The following is a 27,949-nucleotide window of genomic DNA, read 5'->3' as shown; positions in this document are numbered from 1 at the left end:
TTGACAACCACTTTTTGACAACTTTTGGACAACTTTCTCTCTCATATTCACATGATATTGTTATCCTCTCTCTTCCTTTTTCTCTCTCCATTGTTTTTGACCAATAAGAAGTGAGACAAACAAGGTTGTCAACAAAGTTGTCATCAAATGGATGTCAAAATATATGTTAGCGTATAAATTTTGTATATTTTTAATTTTTATAAGTTGAGATATGCATATTCAGAATTTAGGTTTATTTTGCAAAATCTATTTGTAAAATGAAAAAGTCATTCATGATACCAAAAATTGCAAGTGGTCCATATTAGAATTTGTCACCAAAATATAAGCAACACGATTTTCATGCTAAACTTAAGTGCAATGACTAATGCATGTTTGTTACAAAAACACAAAGCAATGACGGATGACGGGGTGAGTAGTTTACACGTGCATGCACACTTACACGTTTACGAGGGACTACACTGGCATTGGATGTGTTGTAGTAAAGCGCGTGCGATAAGTAAGGGAAAGGAAATGACAGTCGCTGGATTAAATGCACCTTGTTATTATAACAGTCTTCTTTGACCTAGGATTAAATTTAAAATAGTCGCTGGATATATTAGCCACTTTAGTCATGGACATTAAAATTTACCGTTAACAGCTGAGTGCTGACAATTGATTTGACCGATAAAGATGTATAATGCGGCTCTAGAGACCAAGGTGATGGAAACAATTCCAAATTAACATTCTAAATCCCTGAATCTTAAAATCTCAATTCATCCTTTCCAATTCCAAATATGTTATCATTCTCTTGCTATTCCAAATATGTTATCATTCTCTTGCTATAAATTGTGGATTTGGAAGAAGTATGTTTGATAGATTGTTAATGTTAAAATACAAGAAGCATGTGCTTAATGTTCAATATATAATAATGCATCCATCCATAAGCTTCTTTACTTGCACTACGATGAAAAAATTGTTGATGCCCTATCTTGTCATGGAAGAAAGCCATAATAAGAACATGAACATGGCTTTATTAACATTGCTAAGGGTAAGGAGAAATTTGGTCGCGAACAATGAACATGTGAACATGGCTTGAAGAACATGGTTGAAGTTGCTGTCATTTCAGAGATGATTAAAAACCTTAGAAAAGGTTTTAATTATCTTTAATAAGAAATCATCATCTTTAATACACATTTTGCATTCTTTACCAATTCGATTTTGATATTCAATGAAAGGTTGGATGGAACGAGAAGCAAGAAGAAGGAGAATGATTACAAATTTGAAATCGGGAGGGATGAATTGTGATTTTAGGATTTAGAGATTGAACATGTTAATTTGGAATTGGTTTATGTTACTTTGGTCTCAAGAGCCCCATCATACATTTTTTTAGCCAAAACAGCTCTTAGCTGAGCTGTTAGCGACCAATTTTAACATTCAGGACTAAAGTGGCTAACGAAGGTATAAATCTAGGGACTATTTTGAATTTTATCGTGAGTGATGGACTATTGTGACAACGAGGTACAAAGTCAAAGACCAATTTTACAATAATGGACCCATTTGATGTTTGTTTGATTTTGCAGTGAAAACAATTAGTCTTGGTTAAAATTGAGTTGAAGATAAAATGATTTATGTATAAATACATTTACGTGAAATTGAGATTAACAATAGTTTGAGTATAAAAATCCCTGAAAAAGTAATTTGAGTGCAAAAATGAATTTCATAATCAGAAGCTACAATTTTAAACTTTAAATAGAATCAATTTTAGATACAAAATCATTTCTATTTTAAAGCAACTAAATATATCAAAATCAATTCTACACTTTAGAGGTTCCGTTAATAACCTTAAAATTTGAACACTCAAAATTATTGCTTTAAATTAAGCTCTCAAAAGAATTACTCACCACAAGTCATAATCTACTTGTAATTAGAAAACTTTGGGCCGTCAAAAGAATCTGTCGAACAATAGAAAGTTAGAAACACCAACCACTATCACTTCTGTTTTACTAAAAAATTCAACATAACTTATCATTTTTTTCTAAAAGAATAGTGCATGGAGAAGTTCCACGATACTTGGTGTTTGGTGGTGGTGTGTAGCCATGTTTAAAACACATACTCGGTGATGTAGAAGTTGTAATGATGTTTGGGTAGCCATAAGTGTATTAGTTGGAAGGAGGTATAGAGGGGCTGAATAGGGGTGAAAAAGTGTGTATGGATGTGGAGGGGAATAAGTTGAATATGGTGGAGATGGGGCAGTAACGGAAAATGGAATAGAGTTGGAGTATGACATGGGAGGGTTTGAGATCAAGGATGAAAACACCAATTGTTAGGAAGCAAAAGTTATCACTAACAAACTATGATAAAACCAGGGTTCTAAGCTAAAAGATAAAGAAGAATACAAGTAAATAAGATAAAATAAAATAACTTTTTATTCCTTTGTATGGTGTGTCAAAGATACTATATATAGAGAGGGTAACGGATAACAACCCTAATGGACCTAAAGACTAAAAATCAACTTAAAGGTCCAACTAAAAATAACTCAAAGAAAATACAAACTGATACAATTTTACTTCTAAACTAAATAGATAAATTATTCATTTAAGTCTAGTTGCAACACATTAACTCTTATAAACCTTTTTTTTTTAAGGAACTCTTATAAACCTTTTATTCTTCAGGAATACGGTTGCATGAAATACTTTTGAGAAATTAAGGTAATCTTTTTATGAATTCAAGAAGATTAAGTACACTTTAGTAGATTTGGAGAGAGGTTGATTATTACTAGTATCCTTCAATGACAAACAAACACTAAGCAAAGTGAGGCGTAGGAATGTCGGAGGCTAACTAGAGTAGTATAGTACACCCTTCGGTCACAAATATAAACAAAAATCCATATTTTAGATTTATTCAATAAATGATGTATGTTGCCTACAATAAAGACCACATACATCATTTATTGAATAAATATAAAACATAGATTTTTGCTTATATTTGTGACCGGAGGGTGTACTAGCTAGTAGAGTGTATGTCAGGAACAGGATGTGCAACACTTGGAAACATATGCAACAAGTAACAGTTTTAATTGGATTCCTTACCTTCATTTTATGCTAATGTGACCAAAACTAAATGACCAAACATAAGCTAAAAATTATGAAAAGGGATAAAAATGCAATTTAGAAAGAAAAATAATATAGAGAGAGAAAGGGCAAAATATAAGAAACAAATTTAAAACTTAAATAAGTAAAACTTAGCTGTAGCAAACTTAGTTAACTAATTGACCATGTTCTATAGACTATGTGTATATATAGTTTTTTTTCCTTCTTAAAAAAGGTTAATAATGGCTTATACCCTTGTAGGAGCCAACGTGTCTTCATATTTACTTATAATTAAGGGTAATGTTAACCAGTGCCCCCGGGACACTAGTTAAGAACCAAATAGAGTATATATTGTATTGAAAATTGTGTTGTCAATCTACTAAAAGTCAATAAAGTGTCTTTTTTAATTTAAAACTTTCTCTTTATGATTTTTTTAACTAGTGCCCCGGAGGCACCGGTTAACATGACCCTATAATTAATTAAGACCAGTGATTAACAGTTTGTTTGAGCTCCTCTTTTCAGTCAATTACAAGAATTGAAGTGTATCACTGTAAGAATTTTATGCTCGGGCTATGGACAAAGTAGATGTAAAATCACGTCTTTACTTTGGACCGTATCTATCTTGAACAATATAATATACAAATGTGCGGCTTTCCCTTTGCTATAGGCATGTTAAGATGCATCATTTGGTGGGATTTAGTATGGGAAAGTGGAGTTGTTTCCCACCATGGGAAAGTAAATATTGACCATTAGATAAAGTAGAGAACATAATTTTATCATACACACTCAACACCAGATTTTTTTTCCATGCTCACCAACCACTAGCCGTCCCCAATTCTGCTACTTCCTCTCCTTCTTGTCAGTTTTTTTTTTCCTCTAGTATATTCATTATTCTGGCAAAAATTACAATGATAGAGAAAAAATATGGTTATTTTTCTCAAGCTTCAGGAAGCTTTCAAGGAAGAAGTCAAGAATTGCTTCTCTCCAAAACAAAATGAGGAGTCTCCTTCCAGTTTAAACAGATTGGAGTTCAACTGATTCATAACCTCTTATTCTTACTTAACCCCATCTTTCATATTTCAATTAATAAAAAATTCACAGATCCAGAGAAATCAAATAATGAAACTAACATAAAGATCCAAATTTTCAAGAAACAATTGCAAAATAAAGAACAAAATCCTTGGATTGAATTTGGGTTTGGTTTTTAGATTGGATGAATTGCTTTAAGGGGTTAGAGAGAACCACATACCCAATGGAATTTTTTTCCATGAATAGGTTTGTATCGTGTTCTTGGCAGGGGATCAGTTACAAACTTCAAACCCATTACCAAAGGTCGTCACTTTTCATAAATTCTAATTGAAATTTATCTATCATGTCATGTTTTAATTTATTTGTGTAATTTTTTGCCACTGTAGAGAGAAGGAGAGAATCATATGCCCATGGAAGTTTTGCCATTGAAATATAGGGAATAGTTTTTGAAAAATCTATTTTTCTGTAACTGCCAAGGATTGAAGGAGAGGAAGAAGGAGATCTGTCGACGGTGAATGGGTGTGGGGAAAGAAATTTGGTGTTGAGTGTCTATGATAACATTATGTTCTCTACTTTATCTAATGGTCAATATTTACTTTCCTATGGTGGGAAACAACTCCACTTTCCCATACTAAATCCCACCGTAGTTATGATCTTATATGTTTGAGAAGAAGTTGAGCGAAATGAATTGAATTTTGAATTATATACATGTTGAGGCTACTAAAGCCTACTAAAATTGAATATTCTCCCTATTAATTTTGCCCAAGACAAACACTAGGCTTTCATAAAGAGGATGAAATAGCCCCACACTCTTCCAACTTGGTATGGCCGTATGGAAATTTCCATTCTAATGACATGGATTGGATAATGAGCTTTTTTGAAGAATCTGAACTCTTGAGTGTGGGTCCATCTCATTGCGACTAATCTATAATCTTCACTTGGTGACAACTTTTGCGACAATTTTCTCTCTCATACTCACATTTTTTTTACTTTATTTCTCTATTGTTATGGTTTCCGTGCCAATACTACTTTTTCTTTGTAAAGTATGGTTGTCAAATAAGTTGTCACCAAATTGGTTGTTCAAATAACTCTCCTCCTAATAAAATTATAATACCTCCGTTCCGCAATAGATGACCTATTTGAAAATATGCAATTTTGACCTAACTTACTTTGACCATATTTTTCTACTAATATACAAAGATAAAGAATATCATATAAGATGTCGTTAGATTCGTCCCGATGAGTATTTTCAAAATATCAAATTTTCATAATTTTTTCTAATATATTATTCAAGATATTTAAGTTCAAAATTATGCATTGGTATGCATAATAGGGTCAACTGTGTGAAGTATTATGGGACGGAGGGAGTATCAATCTTGTACAACTCATAGTAGTAGGTGGCCAAGATGACGACACTTCTCTATTTTGGGTTAGCCTTAATGCTTCTTTTGGAGGAATGCTTAATGTTGGGAACAACCGTTAAAAGTTTGATATATTCATATTAGAAATACAAGATATCGATGTTTTTGTGTTAATTCATTTTCATACAAAGGTAATGATGTTATTGCAAGTAAACTTGGTATATGATTTTTAACATAGATAACGTATATTTGTTGTCATACGTAATAATGTAAACAATTAAACCAAATGGATATTATGAAGTTATCAAATTGGATATTATTATTATTAATGGTTATATATTTTCAACATATCCCTCAAAAACAAAAACAAAAATCAACATAGTCATAGATAACCTATTTTTAGATGCTAAGAAATTGTAATTTAACATATTTTACGATTTAATAATTTTTAAATTTTATATCCCCATTTTATTTCCACAAATTTTCTATTTCCATTTCCAAGTTTTGTATTGCATTTTGATCGCCACTCTTATGTAAAAACATATAGACTCTAATTAAAGAAGTAAGGAAAATGCTATAAGCAACGAATTCTAACATTCCGAAAGAATCGCGATGGATGTGACATGACTTCTTTATCCACTCACCGTTGTTTTAGTCAAGCAACTAATTGATTATTTTCTCAATGTTATGAAACTCTATACACGTATGTTTCCTTGATTATCACAAGCCAATTTCTTCGCTACCTATAACGCTTATCAAGAAGTAAATATGTATTTAACCCGATCAAGATTTTTTTTTATTGCGTTAACCTTTCGGTTTTCATAGGAAGGGATTATACAATTATATTGTTGATTTAAAGTATCATGAGCGCATGATATTGAACATCGACAATGAAAAATGGCTAACAGAGGAGAAAAGTGAAATTGAAGTTTTTCTTAAGAAGATGAGAAGATTCAACAACTAGAACTTGAAAATACTCTTCTCTTCGTTGCCACTGCTGTTTTTTTTCTTCTAACATTTGTTCAGTGATCATTTTGCTAGGAAATGGTATTATTTGTTTAAATATACTAATATTTTTTACTCCTTAATAATTTTATTCGAGACATTGTTGGATATTAAATGTGTACACCTTTCTCAATGGAGATTCGAATATTGAGTTGTCAATGGAAGTCTAGTCAATTACGTTTGACCCAACCCACGTTGGTTAAATATATTCATATTAACCCTAGTATGAATAATTTTTTTTTTAAATGACTAGTGTTAGTAATTAATTCTTAGATTAATTATTTCTTTTTTGGTTGAGTTTGAATCCATGACCTTTAACTTCTTTTCTTTTAGTTCAAACCAATTAAATTATCCAATCCTCAATTTCCATAAGAATGATGAAAATAATATTTGAAAAAAGAAATGATAGCTTATTTGAAATATTTTTTAAAATTAAGAGCGATGATTACAAGTGTAGTGATCATGTGTGGATATATTATTTTATTGCAAGATATATGAATGTATTCAAAAACTATCAAAAAGTACGCAGCGTATATTAATAACAAGAGTTTTACAAACTTGTGCTAAGCTCTAAATATATCTTCACCATAAAAAAAAAAAAGCTCTAAATATATTGATTAAGGAATCTATTGAAAGAAATTCTATCTTAAAAATACACTGGTACTTTTATTAATGAAATAACTATACAACTTTTTTTCTTTCAAAAAAAAAACTATACAACTTTTTTATACAAATTTACATACTTTTTTTTTACAATAATTTAATCGATGTCTTAAGAGCATCCACATTAGAGACACTCAATTGTGAGGTCTTAAATGGGTCTCACATGGACACATCATTTTTTTATTATTTTTTAATAATAGTACCTAATAGGTACTCATCCACTCCAATGAAGACCCTCTAACAAAAGGTCTAAAAGGGTCTCATCAATAACTATTTATTTAAGACACTATTATCTATATGAGAGATAGTACAATAAAAATGATTATTTTAAGAAAAAGTAATATGGGTCCACTTAAGCATTGGAGTCTTAAGTAAGACTCCGGGTCTTAAGAGACTCCCAAAAAAATTTCCAACATTGGGGGTATCTATTAGGTACCGGGTCTTATATGGTTAAGACCTCACCAATGTGGATGGTCTAAGAACACTCATTAGCATTCTTATAATAAATCATTGAAAAAGATTAATAGCATATTAAAGATAGTTTTGTATGATGACGTGAACTTAACTCAGTTGGTAAAGACAATACTCCCTCCGTCTCACAATAATTGTCTCTTTACCTATTTTTCTTTTTCTCAAAATAATTGTCACTTTAGAATATTAATGCAGCATTTATTATTTTTTCCCATTATTTTACCCTTATTTATTGAATTTCATCCAACTTAACTACCCCACTAACTACAATTAATAAGGGTGTTTTAGTAAATGATACTAATTTTACCATCAAAATCAACACAGTTAATCATTTCATTAATAATCGTGCATAAACCTTAAACGACTATTATTTAGAGACGGAGGGAGTACATAATATTTGTAAAGTTTGAGGTTCAAACTCCGGCCACCAAAAAAAATTGTCAAAAAAGGTAGCTTATTTACATTATCAAGATAAGAAATTGCCATGGAAAATCTTAAAATTTCAGTGCATGCATGCTCGTGCTTCTTGCAGTAGTATTCATGAATGGGAACATGAACGAGAATGTGTGCATCCCTCGCAGTCACAATGAACGAAGGAGTGTGCAGTCATCAAGTTTGAGGTGGATTGGGATTCCCTTTAAAAAACACACACTTCAAGTTTAGGTAGACCACAGTTTCGGTTTGAGACCCCCAGGTGTCTCCAACTAATGTTATGTTACACTCTTATTCCATTCTTTAACACCGATGCGGTCTTCTTTTTAAAAAAATACTTCATCCGTCTTAAAATGAGTGTCGCTTTAGCCAATTGTACACGGATTAAGGAATGGAATAAAGTAGTCAAATGTCATAGCAATTTTACCAAATTATCCTAATCAACTATTGGTTTGTTTTTCATTAAAGAAAAAATAATACTTTGGAAGTAATGTAACATAGTATTAATTGAAGGGTACAATTGAAAAGAAAAAGTTATTATTGCATTTAAAACCGAAAGTGACATTCATTTTGAAACAATTTTTTTAACTAAAGCGATACTCATTTTGAAACGGAGGGAGTAACAAAGAGAATGATAACGACTGTTCTTGATGCATTAGTTAAAATATTAAAAAAAATAAATTTGTATTAAAAAGTGGTATAATTAAATTATCGCTATGATGGAAATAAACAACTTGTATTTCTAAAATAATTTTTTTTAATGAATTCTTTAATCAATAATCTTAGAGCATTAGGTAGCAAAACCCAAATAATAATCCTACTATATAAAATGTTATGGGAAGGTGACATTTAGTATACACAAACAACTCTTTTTGTGTATCATACAAAAGTGATTTTTTCACCATGGATATGTTAGTATTTTATTCAATGGCTATGATTAGAGATGAGTTACCTCTAGAACAGTGGCGGAGCCAGGAATTTTATAGAGCCTGGGCAAAAAGTTTATCGCAAATTCATATGTGACATAATATATATAAATAGTCATAAATCAAAATAAAATAGGTTCGTCATTTTTTCAACAAAAGTACAATTTTAAATAAGAAAGATGAAATATAACATGCCAATAGCGTGCTAAATAAAATTAGGCGGTAAATGCCCTTTCCGCAACCTCTTCCGAGTGAATGTTCGAATAATTTTAAGTAGGAAAAATGGCATTGGGCTGGGCTTTTACAAAGCAAGCAGCAGTAGAGCCTGGGCTACAGCCCAGCCTAGCTGGGTGGTGCCTGCGCCACTGCTCTTGAATGGGTTTATGTGATACAATGGGTTATGTGATACAATGGGTTTATTGCAATGTCACCCCAGATTGTATGTAATTATATTTATGGATTTTTGAATAATAATTAAAAAATTGATGATTTTTTTACAAATAAAAAATTGATAAATTGTTATTCGTTTTATTACAAAATTTAGTCCATATAAATTTTGATATCTTGACATTTACTATAAATTAATAAATGTCATATATTCACAACCTAATCAAGTAAATAACATTTAATTAAAATATTATTCTTGACTTTAATCGGGGGCATTAATTTTTGGCATTCGTTTAGCCATGATTTCAGACTTTAATTTACCTTCATACTTTTCAATTTTTTACTTTATCCATTAATTTTGGGCATTATTCTCCTCTAAAAAAAAATATGAGCATTATTTTGAACATAAATTTACCATCAATTGGCAAAAATTCATCGTACTGCATTTTTTTAATTATTAATTTCAGTAAAAAAAAATGAACGGGTTAATGAAATTAACAACATAGTATCCTTTCAATTCTTGAAGATATCCAGATCGATTAACTCAATCACATAGTTTCAATCATTTTTTATGAAGAATCCAGATCGACTACTTTGATTGAATCCTGCATTTTCAAAGTTTATTCATAAATTTAATAAAAAATGCATTTTCAAAGTTTATTCATAAATTTAATAAAAAATAAAAAAAGCTTGATAGACACTGAAATGAGTTTATGTTTTTGACATGGTTGCAACCGTATCTAGCATGTTGATTTAAGAATTTAAGAATGAAAGGTAGTAATTGAATCAAATCTCATCATAAGAAACTGCAGATTGCAAGAGGGAAATAACAGATCGCAAATTGCAGATTGAGAGAGAGGGGGAGACCAATATGAAAATGATAATGACTGTGAAAGTGATGGTGTATAGTGAGAACCTGAGAAATATTGTTTTGTGAAAGATTTGATGAAGAGTGCTATAAATTATTTCTGGTCAATTAATAATAGAAATTAATTTGGCCAAAGTAGTGTTATTGAGTTGTTTTGGGGAGGTATTTTGATTTAAACAACAAAAAGGGTCAATTTAGAATTACATATAAAACCTGTCCACCTACTACTAAAGGTTAAAAAAGCTTTTTGTATGGTACCCAAAAACATTCACTTGTGTATCCTAACCTTCACCTTATGGGAAAGTGGAATTGCCACCCATTCAGTAGTCTTCTCTTTTCTCTTTGTATCTGAATCTTTTATTTTGAGCAATTTTATGTATTTAATCTTATTCTGTCAGTTTTTTTTTTAACTAAGTGTCAAATTTAGAATATCTTTTTATCCTATAGTATTTTACTATTTTATTAATTAATGTAAATATAAAAGTATTATAGTTAATAGTGCAAAGTTTTCACCGTCGATCAAATTATCTCCATTCCAGAGTTAGGGATCAAGAATAGAGGCTAAAATACATCTTCAATCCTTGTAATATTTTTTAGGTTAATAGACTAATTAAATGCAAACTAAGTAAGAACTAAGTAAGAAACTTGCTTAAAACATTTTTTGAAAGATGCTTAAAACTTTTAAAAGTCAAGAGATTTTTTTTTCGGTGACAAAAGTCAAGAGATTAAACTAAAAATAAAATAACAGACTGATTATTATTATTATTTTTAAAAATAACCGTGTCCGAGTCTGAAAGAAATTGATAAGCGACACATCCCACTAAAGTTGCTAGGAAATTTTACCCTATACCCCAACATATATACTTTCACCCCTACTAATTAATTTTTTTCCTTCCAATTTTACCCTTTTCCTATTTAAATTTATACATTGATTTTTCACTCTCACTTGAGTTCACCCCTACATTCTAACTATGTATTTTCTGAAAATTCATTTATGTTTCTGGAAAGACTCATAAAACTTTCTGGATTTTTTGTTTTTTACAAATTCTCGCAAATCTTTTGAGAAAACAAAAACAAAATCCTACTCCTGCTGTGTTGGCAATGGTTTTTATTACTGAACTTGTTCTTTTCCCCTTTCATTAAGAACATTGGTAGATGTTAAAGTTGAAAGAGGTGCACTGTGGAGTTAAACAAGTGTATACAGTTTAGAGAATTGTGATCTCCCTTTTCTCTTTCAGTTATTTTATTGATTTTTTTAGTTAATATTTTTTATATGCATAAACATCTTACGCAGGTTGTAGCAAAGAAATTAAATTGCGTGAACCCATTTTTCAATTAACATGGTTGTTTAAGAAAGGTTAGATATATGGCGAGAAACCTTCACGGAACCTTTCTCATGAACCACAAATCTGCAAATAACAAATCAATACCTAACATGTGACATAAAAAGATTTTGGTAACGATTTCGGTGACTAAAAACCTGCAAGTAACGATTCTGTTAAGAGACAAAATCGAAACCCAACGATTTATGTAACAAATCAAAATCGGAAAGTTGAAAAAACGATTATGGTATGCGACTGAGACTTACTCTCTTGTTTCTCAATTTGTGAATGAAAGGTGTGTGCGTCAAATGAAAGTGATTCAGCGGTTTTCACTTTATATAACAGGGGTAAAATGGGTAGTTTATGCAAAATGTTAGGGTGAAGGTATAAATGTAGGGGTTTGGGGTAAAATTTCAAAGTTGCTAAATGATAAGAAGGTTGCTTTTCTGACATAGAATACTTCCAATTGACACATGGAAATGACCATTTTACCCCCAGCGGCAGTTAACAGCCGCTATGTGCGTTCTAGGATGCACCGTCCTTTTCACCAATCAACCTCTTTTTCTTCATTCATTCAACACATATTTTCCACATTTTTTCCACATTCAACCTATTTTCTTTCAACATTCAACCTATTTTTTCTAAATTCAACCTCTTTTTCCATCATTCAACCTCTTTTTTCCATCATTCTTTCAAACTATTTTTTCTACATTTTTCCCCTATAAAAACCCTCACATTCTCACATTTCCTCACATTCTTTCCTCCTTACTCTCATTTCCTCTTTACTTCTTTACTCTTTCTTCTAAAAAATGTTTGTTTGTCATAGTCCAGTACTTAAAGAAACTCAACCAGAACTTGTTCATTGGTTATATATTCAAGTGAGGAACAACACGAATTGCAGCATGAACCTTCTTGTAAAGCTCCTCAAGGCCATCTGCCTCGATTCCTTTCTTAATGTACTCACGAAAGTGAGTCTGTTATTTCTCAGGCTCATCCTCAGTCAATAAATTGAGTCTAGTATTTCTCAGGCTCATCCTCAGTCAATAAATTGAGTCTGGTATTTCTCAGGTTCATCCTCACTCAATAAATGTACGACGAAGATGACTTCACCTATTAAGGAATAAATGTACGACGAAGATGTTATTTTTAATGTTATGGTGATAGTGATGATGGAGGGACTGTCTGGAATATGGGCACTGGCGTGAATATATCACAAACACAGCGGTAGTTAACAACCGCTGGCACTCAGCGGTAGTTAACGACCAGCGTGTTTTCCAGCGGTTGTTAACTACCGCAGGGGTATTAAGGTCATTTCCATGTGTCAATTGGAAGTATTCTTTGTCAAAAAAGCAATCTTCAAATGATAATATGAAAATATTTGGACTAAACTTCAATAAAGCCCAACTTTACAGCTAAACTAAACAGTGAACAAAGCTCCCTCATTGAATGTTTTGCACAAGCGTTTTTGCTAAAACACCGGGTCCACTAGAGTTGTATTTTTTGCACAAGTTTTATTGAATGAATGTAAACTGTAAAGTACTACAATGAAATATTATTACTACGATACATCACTCCAGATTTTTTAGAATGGATTGTATGAAAGGGAAAAATGATGGTTTCCCATTGAATGTGAGGGTAAAATTGTTTTATACCGATAATGTAATACTATTAGACTCAAAGTATCAAGGTAGTGGCAAACATGGACGTCTCAAAAACAGCACACTCAACTCTCAAGGTGTAAATAAATATTTGGAAGAAAAGAACAAGCAACAAAGGTAAGTGTGGGTGTTTAGATGGGGTAGTTACAAACTGGTTTTACTTTAGAATTGTCGTCATTTTTAAATCTTAAATTTTGGCTAGAGTAATTAATTGATTTTTTTTGTTTGGATAGACTAATTGAAATTCTTCATTCTGACACTATTTTGTTTGAAGAAATATATTAAATAAAATACAAGAACAAGAGCTTCCCTTAAAAAAAAAAACAAGAGCTTATTAACCCACGTAGATTTGATCCGATGATGTTGGCTTAAAACCTTGAAGTGGATTTCTCTCAAAGTCTCATGTTTGATTCTATCCAGTGTCAATTTAAGTGGACTAATTTGTCTTCTTTTTTTAGAATAAATATCTTATTTAAAGTTGGATTATTGTCGTAAATTTTAAAAGTTTTGAAGTAAAGGTACATTAATAAAAAGTGACTCATGATGACAAAATTTAAAAGTTTGGTCAAATTTGTACTTTTAGAAAAGTTGAGAGACCAATTTAATTTTTAAAAAGAATAAAGGGAGTAATTTGCAAAATTTGGAAGGAAAAGAACATTGGAACTAATCGATAAAATTTTGGAAAAAATAGAGAGAAATAAGTAAAATTTGAAAATAAACAAAGACGAACGTGTACAATCTGAAGCATACGAGGATCATTTTACAAAATTTTATAAAATATACAGATCAATTTGAAGGTTAATTTACATGACATTTGGTCAAAATACATGATGAAGTCGATTCCATTGGTGAGAATGTATTCTAAACACTTCAACTATTAAGTTAATTTACACTTGAGGTGGATACTAAATTTTGAATGATGCATATCTTAAGGTGGATACTATTTTGCAAAATTGTATATGTGTTTAAAAAATCATATATTTATTGTTTTCTTAAACATATATAACATTGATTATAGGAAAATAAATTAACAACAATTGGATAAAGAAATAATCAACACAGTTAAAAATTTAAACAAAGTCTTATAAAAAATTACAAAGAAATATTTTAAGAGAAACTTATATTTATAAAGAAAGAAAAAAGAGGTGGTAATTTTATAAACACAAACGAGATGATTTTTTAGAGGGAAAGCTAATTAATATTCTTAGAACACTTTTTAAAGATTTTAAATGATAATTTTGCCGAAAATTTGCATTATAATTTGATTATCTTAAAGAATAATTTTTTATTTTAGAATTTTTAAAGAGTGGTTCGAGACACTCGTTAAGAAGATGTTTTTTTTTATATTTTTTTATATACGAGTGTGACATGTAACAAACAAAACTAACGTCCAATCCCGATAATCTACCGGTTTATTTGAGAATGATGAAGGGAACACAATGTCTGCAGATACAAGGATGCTTAAATGCAGGTTCTAGTTGTCATGATTCATAGTAGAAAAAATGCCGTCAGACATGGACTGCTCCCAAAATCAATTTTGCCTTCAAAGCCAATAAAATACTCCCTACTATAGGCATGACCAATTGTTGCAGGAATTTCAAACTTCTTGACCAACTGTTATGAACCGCTTCCTTCCCCACCCTACAACGAGAAACACTTGTGTGGACCAGGACCAAAAATTTTGATTTTGGTCACACACACAAGTTTTTTCCTTCTCTCTCTTCTCTTCTCTCTTCTCCATTTTCTCTCTCTTCTCTTTTTTCTCTTTGTGTGACCAAATACAACTTGTGTGGACCAAGACCACACAAGATTTTCTCCCCTACAATTCTCAACCACCCAAATGTATTTTCTACTTGGAAGATATTAACCGGTGTCTCACTAATAGTAAGTAGTTAAAGAAAGCTATATAGTAAAAATATCTGAAATCTGTATGATCAAACTCTTAAAAATATAAAAAATATTTCTTTATATGTATATTTTTTTTAACTAGTGTAACAAAGACATCGGATAACATGACCTTTTAAATTTTAGAGTAAATAAAAAACATTCAAAATCTCCCATTTTTGAATTTTTGGATTCAAAGAGTAAGACACACGAGCATTTAGAGAGCCGAAAAGAAAATTGAAATTGTTATGAGTAGAAAATTTCGTTGAACATTTTGTGCGCACTTTGCTTTTCTATGGCCCATTAGTTGCCAATTTAGTTTTCCAGGGAAGCTAGTTACACGCATCATGACCACAATATAATTCATATTGGTCCATACTTATCCATGAATCTTACTCTTTTAAAGTGAATATCTCATCTGTAGATATGTTTTGGTCTAATACTATCCCTGAATTTATCGGGGGGAGTACATTAGGAATAGACTGGGAATACTATCTCTTTTTAAAAAGGTTTTGGTCTAATATCCTTTTTCTTTCCTGTACTTCTTTTTTGTTTATCTAATGAAGTGATGCTCTTTGCATATTTTCAAAAAAAAAAGTGAATATTTCACTTTAAAGTGTAAGGTAAAAAATAATACTCACAATTAATTAACAAATTAAAGGTGAATATTGTATGTATGTTATAACAAATCATAAATTTGTTAAAATAACAATTTTTTTTTATTTCATTTTACACTTTAGATGATCTAAATCCTATACGCACATAAGTAATGTGAATAAGTTGTGTTCATAACATTCTTATTTGGTGTAGGGATATTCGGCATGAGGTTTAGATCGAGTTTAATTTAAGATAAAAAGTTATACTATCTAATGATTAAAATCATGTGGTTCAATTTAAATGTTTGATTAATAAATCCAATATAATTCAATTAAATGTCATTTAGTTTACATCAAATTTCGTGAGATCCATAGACCATACTACAATTTATATATTTTTATCAATACAATTGTAAACTAAAAATCAACGTTATAGACAATAGCGATCAACTTGAATTTCATCGTATTTTGGTTCGAGTGGATTTCTATGGCTTAAAGTTTTTTTTCCTTCTTTTGTTTTTTCATGACTTTTAAATGATTTCTTAGTAAAACTCAACTAAATTTTCTTAAAAAAAAAAAGAAAAGTAAAACTCAACTAAACATAAATATCCTACTTATATGCTAAAATTACATTTATTGATGACCGAAGTCTCATCTCTCGCCTTACCTTCATCCATAAAAAACATAACTACATATTAAATATGGTTCATCAAGATACAATTGAACTATTCACATCTTAAATAAATGATTCCTTTGTAAAACTCAACTAAACATAAATATCCTACTTATATGCTAAAATGACATTTATTGATGACCGAAGTCTCATCTCTCTTGCTACCTTCATCCATAAAAAATTTAACTATTAAGTATGGTTCATCAAGATACAATTTAACTTTTCACATCTTAAATTGAATCATATACATCCCCACTAAATTCTTATAACATTGTCTCATTTGTTACCCTTCATCTTTTCTAGGATGTATATTCGAAAAGTATTTTTACGTATGTGCGGAGTATCCTATAAATATCCAATAAAATATTTTTTAAAATTAAAAAAATTAATTAACATATTTTATGGATACACATCCACAAATATCTACAAAGTATTGACATCCCGATAAGGATACATCGTCGTGTTTAAAGTATTTGGACTCATAAAATTTAACTGCTCCAATATCTTTTATTATCATCCTCAATATATTGCTCCTATTATCCTTGATGAAATGAAATGAGTTTATCTTGTCTAATAAAGTGATTATTTTTTCTCATTTTATTTATGGAGGATATCTTTTCTTTTTTTGAGAGAACGGGGGATATCTTTTCTTCTTATTATTGAGATCTGATGGATTGCTTAGTCGTATGTACCATAGGTGACATTAATGTTGCAAAGAAAAGGAGACATATTAATGTATTTGTATGCAACGTGCGGTCCCAAATGGGATTAGTTTGGACCCCGTCATGCTAATCGGCAATGCGGACATCTCACCTACCATACAATGAAGACTTTTCATAATCTCTCTTGGTCAATATAGGTAAAATCCTTTAAAAAAAAACTTAGGTAAATGTTATCCAAAAATGGAGGCTATATTTAATTATAAACGAGCAAATAATCACCAACAATACCATCATCCGAATATACAAAATATTATTTTGAGTAGACTCACTCTAACATTGAATATTTTTCGAAATTATTCTTTCCTTTAAAATTTGTAACGAAAATTAATTTGTATTATGTTTCTCTGCTAGGAAACAGAAATAAAAAACTCTTATGACAAATAATCTGATTTAATTTCGAAAGTTGCACGAATTTTTACAACAATTGTTGCAAATTTGCAAGCGTGTGAAAAGCGATACATAATTCAGCACAAGCCCTAGTTCCTTCAAGATGAGTTTTGGAATGTTATCTTTTTTGAGCTCGAAACTTTTACAAGTATTCAGAAATGATTTTTAAGTCTAGCTAATTGGTGAAGTTAAAGTATCAATTAAATAACATAAATGCATTTTTTTAATGTATAAAAATATAAAAGCTATTTTGTTTAAAAAAATTCGTTCAAAAAAAATTTTGTTTAAAAATTTATTCTTCCATTTTTTTATTATGAAAATATTCTTTTTCTTCTTTAAGAAACTAAATTTTATTATTTTTTCGATAAATTGTTTAGTTTTTTTTTTGTTGAATTACAAATCCTTTAGATAACTGAAAGGGATCAAGTTCCTCTTAATTTCTTAAAGAAATGAAGGATTTCATTCGTGATAGAGAAAATTGATGGTGAAAATTGATGTCAATTAAATTCTAACTTCTTTTTTTTTTTTTACCAAAATTAAATTCTTACTTAAATAGTAGCGATTGTCATTTATTTGAGTTTATTCAAAAAGAAGAAAAACAATTATTTGCGTTTCATTACAAAATTATTTGAGTTTCATTACAAAAAAATAAAATTATTTGAGTTATGTATATTAAATTAATTATTTAATTTACTTTTTAAAACACGTATCTTGTCCAATGATTGATTAATTCGGAGGATCAATTTTAGCCCTTTTAATTAAACTTGAAAACCTAACCCTAATACAATAATAAGTGGGTAGTTAATCCTCTCATGTTTGCTCTATAAGTTATGTTGTTTATTCAATGACATGTATCCAACGATTTAAGCATTTGTTTTCCTGTACGTCGTTATTAAAACATTTTAATTTGAAAGAAAGAAATTATAAGTTAGTTATCTGGGATCCATCGAGTGAACCACCCACCCCACCCCGCGCTAAACCAAACCATTTTCAAGGAAGAACAAAGTTCTTTGTTTTCTTCTTCTTCTTCTTCATAAACCGTTTTTTTGGATTATATTTTAAAATATTAAATTTCTTTTTATAAAATTTTCAAAAAATTTGTCTCATTCTAGAAGACTTGTAGTAGTTTGGAGTTTTTTCAAAAGGTAACAGAACACCAATAATTTCTCCATTAATTTGTTTACATTTTCTTCTCCCTTCCCTGTTCGGGATAAAATATCTCTATCTCTCACTCTTTATTGGCTTAAATTCATTCACATTCGCTTTATTTTCTATGCATAAATAATAACCAGATTTTGGTGACTTCGCTCGTTATTTCTCTTCGTAATTCATTCACATGGCGTTGAGGAATTTGTTGTCCTTTCCTAAATTTTGGTCACTCTTTCAGGTTTGTTCAAATTCTCTCTCACTCTCCTTTGAAATTCTCTTCCCTTTGATAGTTATGTGGTTAATTATTTATTAGAAACTTACCTACACTGATTCAAGTTATATGAATGAATTAGAATCCCTCAAATCAAATATGATATACTTTTGTAAGTTTGTTTTATCTGTAACAAACAAACAATATTTGTTTTCAATTTCATTTTTTTGACAGAATTTGTCTTCAATTTAATGCTTAGCACATTTTCCAAATCATTATATATATGTTCTCAAAGTCATGTAACTAGAATATGTATGTGCCAATTTTGTCTACCAAATTAAAATTTGTTTATATAGACATTTTCTTAGATGTTTGTTGAAACAGGGAGGGAGACAGATTGACCCGACTGCGCATACAATAAAGTCTCATGGAGCAACACTTGCTAGAAATCACATTCATGATTGGCTTATATTGGTGCTTCTCATACTAATTGAAGTTATTCTCAATGTAATTCATCCATTTCGCCGCTTTGTTGGAAGGGACATGATGGAAGACCTTAGATATCCAATGAAACAAAACACTGTCCCTGTATGGGCTGTTCCTGTAAGTTCCTTTACTCTAGGTTGCTTGCATATCAAGGGACCTTTCTGTCTGTTTTTGAGATTATTTTACCTGCACAGAATTCAATTTTTTAATTGTATTGTATTCAATATAAAATGCTGACAAATAATGTTGAATATACCATACAGAATTCACAGATTGAAGATAATTATTTTAGTTAATTCTGTTTTCTGTTAGTTAGCTTTAGTTAGATTTCTGTTTCTTAATTCAGTTTCTGGTCGATCTTACATAGATGATGTGTGTATATAAGTATATAACTGATAACTGATGTATCATTCATTGTTGAAACAAATAAGCTTTGCTTCAATGTTGATAATTAGCGAAGAGGATTGAGGAGTTCAATTGATTCAAACTAAAGGTTGAAAGACAGAAGTTCAAACTATAGCCAAGAAGATAGTACTAACATAATAACAACTACGCTAACGCTATACATCATCAAAGTTTGGTTTGTAAAATTTCACGACGCTCATTTGTTTTATTTGTAAAGAAAGAAATAGTAGATTTACTTTTGTATTTCATGGAAAACAGGATAGATCAAAGTTTGACTGCCCTATCAAAACAGTTCATGATGAATCCTCTCTTGACACTTATCATTTGGTTAATAACTAATACTACCAAGTACTAACCTTTATCTATTAAAAAAATATATTATATTTATCATAGCTAGCTTTCTATTTTGTTCTGTGCTCATGGTACTCTGAAAATAAAGTCTTTCCTCAAAGAGATGTGGAACAAATGAGAGGCGTTTACTTAGTTTGATTCCTGCACGTCTTATGAATCAATAGCACATTTTTATTTGATGCTAGTCATTGTGGTTAATATTTTTTTTTCTTTTGTCAATGATCAGCTTTATGCAGTTCTGTTGCCAATTTTTGTGTTCCTCTTCTTCTATATGCGTAGGAGAGATGTTTATGATTTGCACCACAGTGTTCTAGGTAACCTTTGCAGTTGCAGATTATATGAATTATTGTTACTTTGATATTCTGTTAAATATTGAAATTTGTTCCATTTAGTATTTTAACTATCTAATAAAAAAAATCAAATTCCCTTTCCTATTTAAATTTTGTGACAATATTTCTTGTTGAATTTAATAAATGTAAGTTACTGAATAATTCTCAAGATAAGATAAAATGACAGATGGTAGACTGGTAGTATTTTGACATGTGAGTGTAAACTAATATATTTCATTGCTGACTAACAGGCCTTCTGTTTGCTGTTCTGATAACTGGTGTGTTGACCGATTCAATTAAAGATGCCGTTGGCCGACCACGGCCAGACTTCTTTTGGCGTTGCTTTCCTGATGGAGTAGAGGTAAGAAAATGCAAGTATCATATTATTTGTTGACATTAATTTGATAGGTTTTTGTGGTTTTTATATTTCTTTCAGATGTTTCTACAAAACCAAAACTGTCATTTTATTATATACTGATGGTAATTAACTGCGTAGGAAAGTGGTCACTAACTCTTTGTTTGGTTAAACTTATAGGTGTATGATAAATTAGGAGGTGTGGTTTGCCATGGCAAGGCTAGTGATATAAAAGAAGGGCATAAGAGTTTCCCCAGCGGTCATACATCATGTGAGCAACCATAATTTTCCTATTGTTAGTTGATGCATGTTTGAATTGATAGCGAGTTTAACACATGCACATTGTGCCTCTGTGATTTTGATAAGAGCTAAACTTTAGAGCTTCAACAAATCACGACGCTAGTTAAATTCAAAATGATTCGAAACATACACTCGGTCATCTATTTAAATGCTTTAGCATATGTTTGGTATCACAGAAAAACCACGGTAGTTCACTGTAATTCTGAGAATTGGTATTAGCAATGCATTTTATCATGTAGACAGGTTGGATCTGAACACGATTGTATATTCTTATACTGTTATACATGTTCCTTTAATCTGATAAGTTTAGTTTGGCAGGGTCCTTTGCAGGCCTTGGTTTTCTCTCCTTGTATCTATGCGGGAAGATTAAAGTTTTTGATCGACAAGGGCACATAGCGAAATTATGCATTCTGTTTTTACCTCTCCTTGCCGCATGTCTGGTTGGAATCTCTCGAGTGGATGACTATTGGCACCATTGGCAAGATGTGTTTGCTGGAGGCCTTCTAGGTTTATTTTTAAATATCAGATATCCTTTTTAAAAACAAATTGAAAGTAAAACTCATGTTAGTGTCTATGTTTTTACAGGGCTTTTTGTTGCAACCTTTTGCTATTCACAGTTCTTCCCTCCTCCCTATAATGATGATGGTAAAATCTCTATCTCTCTGTTAACCAGCATCATGTTAAATGTCGTTTATATATATTGTTTTACCCAATTGTTTGACTTTACAAATATATTACCCCAATTAAAGCTCAGAATGATATCATCAGAAGCTTTATTATGTTGCAATTATAAGGAAGCTATCACAAATTAGTATAATACTATATTATTGTCTTGACTCTTTCTTTGGTTGTTGTTTTTGTCTAAGGCTGTAGCCTTTATAAATGTGACATTCTACATGAGAAAAAATTGCCTTGTCACATCCATTGTTGCACATATTAGATACCTATCCTCACTACCAAGTCATCATTCTCTAAGTGTTATTTTTTTTTTTTTTGTAAGTTTGAAGAACATTTCCGATTGTAACTCTGTTCAGCAAAAAAAAAAAAAAAACGCTGAAGGACCACTAAATTATTATTTTACGTAAGGACAGAGGGGAGATTAGGATGATAAGCAACCATTAGATCAAGTAGTTTGTATAATATTATCATGGTCTATCCACACTAGATCCCGCGACTTTTTTTTCTTCCTCTCTCCCACATCCCTCCCATTCTCCTATTCTGATAGAGCTACAAGATTCAATGGTCAGAATACATTTACTTGACCGTTCTAAGTTCACTAGAATTTTAGCAAAAGCCGCTCTTCGGGGTCGTATTGATTTTGGACAGTTTTTTCTGTTGGAAAATTAACTTTTTAGAGATAACTGTGCTATAAAAAAGGGGGTGGTAATAGTTGTTCCCTTTAAATTTTTGAGGGTTTGGCCTAAAAGCTGAAGGCTGGCTGAGCAGTCTTTATTAATCGGACTATGATGTTTCAAATCCATTACCCTTATTATTTACTCCTACACCTCCAGGTAGATGAAGGGTGTAAAAAAGTGTAATTATTTACTTTTATCACCCAGTTAAATTGAGCTAGTCTTGACTTTGCTTATTTTTCAGGATGGGGTCCATATGCATATTTCGTGGCTATGGAGGAAGCAAGAGGCAATGCAAGTTTGAATCGGGAGTCACCCGTTGTAGAAGCCATGGTTGACAATAGGTTTGCGAATCAAGTGCCAAGGAGAAATATTGATTCATTCAACCGAAGCCCAACATTGGAAGCCATGGAATTAGGACACAAGTGAAGTGATTATGATCTTATAACTCTTTAGTTTTTACACAATCCCTCTCCCTAGCTAGCTAATTCTTTATACACAAATCATTTTGTTTTTGTACCTGTTCGTTTCTTTTTATTTACGTAAGATCTACTTAGTCTTTGTTGACCAAGCAAACATTACGCCTTATTTTAGTCTGCATGATAATGAGCTGTATAGAAATTTATGTTTCTGTATTAATAGCGATCATATATATTCAAATTATCAAATAAGTACATCGTGATCATGATATTTGACATGGACATTAATATTACAGAGGCCATAGACACACTAAAGGATGCTTGGGTCTAGGGAAGGCATGATATAGCGTGGGCTTATGTGCCGACTCAACACGTATATTCGGCAACAACGTTCTACCATGTTGTGTGTGCGGCATGTCTGCAAACGGAAAAGAATGACTAGAATAAAAGTCATATTTGTACTGAATCAATTGACTTTTTATTTGCAATATATAGGGTTTTTGAGTGAAGAGGTGATGCAACCTTTCAAGAGAGACAACACCTAAAATTCAAAAAGCACATACTTTTTTTAATTTTTTTAATTTACATCTACCTTCATCAAATGACATTAACGAATGGAACCTCTTAGATTTAAGGTTTGCAATTTTATCGTTAGATCAAACCTTTTGATAATTAAACTCTAAAACGGTGTTGGGACAATACCTCGTGGTGTGGCACTATCTTTCTTTCTGAGTCGGTTTCTTGCCTTTCCTCTTTTTTTTTAAAGAAGCTAAAATGGAATTAAATAACTGATCCCTACTGGACTTCCTTGCACGAGGTGTGCTAGGAAAAAGCCTAGGAAAAAAATCTGTTACATCAGAAGTAATAATAAACCGAAAAAAAGCCAAAAGAGAAAGCTCATCACAAAACTACTTCCAAACACAGTAGTGGATTAAGCCACCACAGTTGAAAGTTGAAAGCAAAATTAATGTTGTTCTCTTTCAGCCACCAAAATGATTGAATCTTATTTTTTTCAAGAAGATGATGTTAAGTAACCCCCTTTTGATGAAAATCTCTAGTATTTATTTCACGCCAAATGACTCAGACACAAACTAGACAAATCAAGTGAAGAACTGAGCAAATATTTTAATAAAAAACCACCCAAAGATTCAAATTGGAGAAGATGCTATATAACCCTTGCTAGATGAACTGCAGTAATTTCAGTTATAAATATGAAACCAAATTTTCCCAAAAAAGTCACAAGTTATAAATAGATGAACCACATCTTATGTTTTGCCACAACCTCTCGCACAGAGTTGCGCCTTTGTTGAAGAACCCATATCCTGATTAAGTTATTTGTTGTTGGTATACGGTTGAGAAGAAGACGTCAAACAAAAATGTTGACTTTGAAAGGAACATCGATGTTGATCATGTGACTTTCTTCTTCTACTTGTAGATTCCTCCAAACACGCAAGGTATCAGAATAACATATCAATTTCATAAATAAATTACTTCTAATATGTCGTAAATTCGTACATAGACCAGAGTGAGTATGACAATTTACTAGCAGTTTAAAAAAAATAAAATTAAACGTCACTATATTAATTCTGCAACTGTTCCTATAAGGTATAAAATCATTATCTTATCAAAAGTAAAAGAGAATAAAATCATTATCAATTCCGGCTATTTTACATATTTAAATAATAATTTAAGAATGTATTGATTTGAAATTTTATAGCCTTGGAATTTTTATTTTTAAAACATTTTTTTTTGAAGGAAATTTTTAGAACATTTAAAATTTCACATATTAAACTTGATTTTCTTATATGTAAAATTTAGCAAAATTGTGTATTACTAATAGACAACGTTTGCCTTCCAAAAAAGACAACCTTCTAATTTTAATCTAACATTGCAACTTTTAACAACAAAAGATACACGGTGGAAAATGAGACTCCATATCATGAATTGAGACGTTGAAGATCAATCAATAAAGAGATTTATGGTTCAACCCTTGTTACCAGCAATTTCTCCCCTTATCACAGCTAATAACCACTAACATTTTTTTATAGAAGAAAATATTGTGGATAATGAATTTAAACTTTTCATAAACGTGGGACATATTTCCTCTCTTTTTATGAAACCAGATTGTATATTCTTCTCTTCATAAAAAGAAAATGTATATTCTTCCTTTTTCTTTATGAAAAAGCGTGTTGTTTTCTCCCCCTAGTGCATAACATTTTCTGGTATGGTGATTATTTTTTTGTGCGATTAACTAATCCAAATTATTTGGAGCATCATGACTAGTGAGCAGAATGGAATGGAAAATTGCAGCTGAATCCCACTCCTTTATTGTTTCCGCGCAGAAGTGGAAACAAAGTACTCTCTCCGTTTCAAAATGAGTGTCGCTTTATCCAATTGCACACAGATCAAGGAATATGGAATAAAGTAGTCAAATGTCATAGCAATTTTACCAAATTATCCTAATCAACTATTGGTTTGTTTTTCATTAAAGAAAAAATAATATTTTGGAAGTAGTGTAACATATTATTAATTGAATGGTACAATTGAAAAGAAAAAATTATTATTGCATTGAAAACCGAAAGTGACATTCATTTTGAAACAAATTTTTTTGACTAGAGTGACACTCATTTTGAAACGGAGGGAGTATAAAAAAGACAAAGAAATTGTACACATTGATAAAAATGTTCATTGAGTGTGCTGTTGGTTAATACTCTTATATAGGATTAATTAAAGTGGTTATTAATTAAAGTCATTTACTTTTGTTTTAAAGGATTAATGTCATTTACTAAAAATATCTACTTTTTTTTTCGTTTATTTATTCACATTTACTATATTTCCTTTCACTTTTCAATCCTACAAAAAAAAAAAAACTAAAAAAATAATATTTTCTTTTCCATTCATTTTTCAAACTTTGTTTTTGGTACATTTCAACTTTCTTTTCTATTTCCTAAAAAAAAAACTTTCTTTTCTATTTTTTTAGGGAAAGACTTCCTTTTCTATTGTTTCCATTTCTGATACAAACAAAGCATAAAGGTTAATATTTAATTTATTTTGGGGAAAAATATGAGAAAGTTAAATTTTAATAGAAATAGAAAAATTACTTTTTTTAAACAAAATATTTACTCTTAAAAGTTTTCATCCAATTGTTATAGTTTGTTATGATGGTGAACAAGAATAAAGCAACTTAATGTTAAAGAGTGCCCTGTAATACTAATTGAAGAAAATATTATATAAATATTATATTGAGAAATGGTGAAAAGTTGTATAATCAACTTTTTAAACATAAAAAATTTGTTGTTTTCAATAAAAAGTTTCTATTTTTTATTTTCTTAACTAGTGTCTTAGTAATTTTTTTTTAAAAAAAATAGTCTTTTAGGCTTTGTTTGGGAGTTTGGAGGGGAGGTGAAGGGAGGGTGGAAAATATGGGGGAAAATGGAGAAATTTTTCACATTTTTTAAAAGAATGATAAATTAATGCTTATGATTGCTAATATTTCAAATGTCATGCTAACATTTGGTCTTAGGGCACATATTATTAAGGCTTAATTGCACTTTTTCCCCCTATCTTTTGCTAATTGTGCGATTTTGTACCCCCTTCTTTTTTTGAACGATTTTGCACCCTATCTTTTGCCAATTGTGTTTTGTTCAAAATCATCATTAAAAGAGAGGAAATAGGGCAAAATATGGGGTGCAAAATCGCTCAAAGAAAAAGAAGAGGGGTGCAAAATTGCACAATTGTCAAAAAGATAGGGGCCAAAATTGCAATTAAACACAAGAATGTCTATCTAACCAGAAATTGGGCAAAAATATGGGGTGCAAAATCGCTCAAAAAAAAAGAGGGGGTGCAAAATCGTACAATTAGCAAAAGATAGGGGGAAAAGTGCAATTAAGCCTATTATCAAAGGTACACTGGCACATAATATTTCAACCGACAAAAATGTTGAGATTGTTAAACCGGACGTTATGATCGGGGTTCGAACACTGACACCCTCCACTTTGTGTCTGTGAGTTTATGATGACTTTGTCATTTGTCTATCTAAAAGAAATTGACACAATTTCTAAAACATAATTTCTATATTGAGTTCCTTAATATGCGCTCTTTCTTAGAGCCATGTTAGCATTTCCTTTTTTTAGAATCTTTGATAATTAATCCGTAAGAGATGGAACATCTATCTTAAAAAATTGCATTAAGTTTTCGATGGTCATACACACCATTTCAAACTCTGAAAATGCAATTCTCAAGTCGAGTACATCGTCTTCTTGTTTGCACAAAAAAGCACAAGAAATGCCATAACTAAATTTTATTATTGTATCAATCATAAGTCTTGATGAAGTGGCAGTTCCAATGTCTCCTTTTGAACACATAAAGGGTATGCACGAGACAATCTTCTGCTTGTTTTGAACATAAAGAAGCTTTGATTTGATTGCCCTTTTGGTTGTTTTATAAGCTTGGTATAACATGTACCTTTCACGATGGTATTTAGCTAGATACTAATAAAAAATTCAATAAAACATGTTTTTATCTTATTTTCGTAAGCTTAACTCAATTGACATAAATATTGTACAATATATATAGGGTTGAGACTTGAGATTTGAACTTTAAACATCCCTCTTCTTTACTTTAAAAAATGAATTTTTAACCAATAGAATAATTGAAAAAAAAATGTTTTTATCTAACTGGTGTGTGTTGATAGTTTTTCAATTCATTCATCTAGCCAAATAAATTATTGGCAACCGGTTTTTCAGAAATTGGCAACCACTCTTTTAAAAACTAGTGTAACTCTGATATAAGGTAGCTGAACTAATATACTAGCAGTAGTAACTATAAGTCTGCATGAGTAGTCAAAAGGACGAAACAAAAGGAAAAGCCAAAAGGAAAAGGGAGACAAGAAAAACGAAAGCAATTTGTTAAATATTATTGGAGTTATGTAACTCAATTTGTCGATTTGAGTTAGAGATCGATTAGATCATGAGTCTAAACTCAGATGAAATAGTAAATACTAACTTAGCAATTAATCAAAAAGATTCAAAGATTGTTTTTAGTTTCAAAATATATTATGTAAATATTTAACAAGAAACTAATCAATAAAGGTGTTCAGATTTTTAAAATTAAAACATTCGTTTTTTCTTTCTCAATTATT

General features: G+C 30.7%; 1 protein-coding gene across 2 annotated transcripts; it reads left to right on the top strand.

Annotated features, from left to right (window-relative positions):
• Positions 1-18,264: 18,264 nt before the first annotated feature.
• Positions 18,265-23,075, top strand: LOC146959007 (lipid phosphate phosphatase 2-like). Of its 2 annotated transcripts, XM_085740530.1 has the most exons (9): positions 18,265-18,597; positions 18,745-18,839; positions 19,197-19,415; positions 20,281-20,368; positions 20,635-20,744; positions 20,919-21,009; positions 21,357-21,545; positions 21,624-21,683; positions 22,635-23,075. In XM_085740530.1, the coding sequence occupies exons 2-9, from the start codon at positions 18,789-18,791 to the stop codon at positions 22,817-22,819; spliced, it is 993 nt and encodes a 330-aa protein (XP_085596656.1). In that variant the 5' UTR covers positions 18,265-18,597; positions 18,745-18,788; the 3' UTR covers positions 22,820-23,075. The 2 variants fall into 2 exon arrangements, with proteins under 2 accessions (XP_085596656.1, XP_085596655.1); XM_085740529.1 differs by lacking the exon at positions 18,265-18,597 and having other exon boundaries at positions 18,621-18,839.
• Positions 23,076-27,949: the final 4,874 nt, after the last annotated feature.

Source organism: Medicago sativa, chromosome 1 (assembly GCF_051527215.1).
Source record: "Medicago sativa cultivar Bolivia chromosome 1, Bolivia_mono, whole genome shotgun sequence".
NCBI classification, from domain to species: domain Eukaryota; kingdom Viridiplantae; phylum Streptophyta; class Magnoliopsida; order Fabales; family Fabaceae; genus Medicago; species Medicago sativa.
Note: the sequence above shows the minus strand (reverse complement) of the source record. Positions and strands in the feature narration are given on the sequence as shown.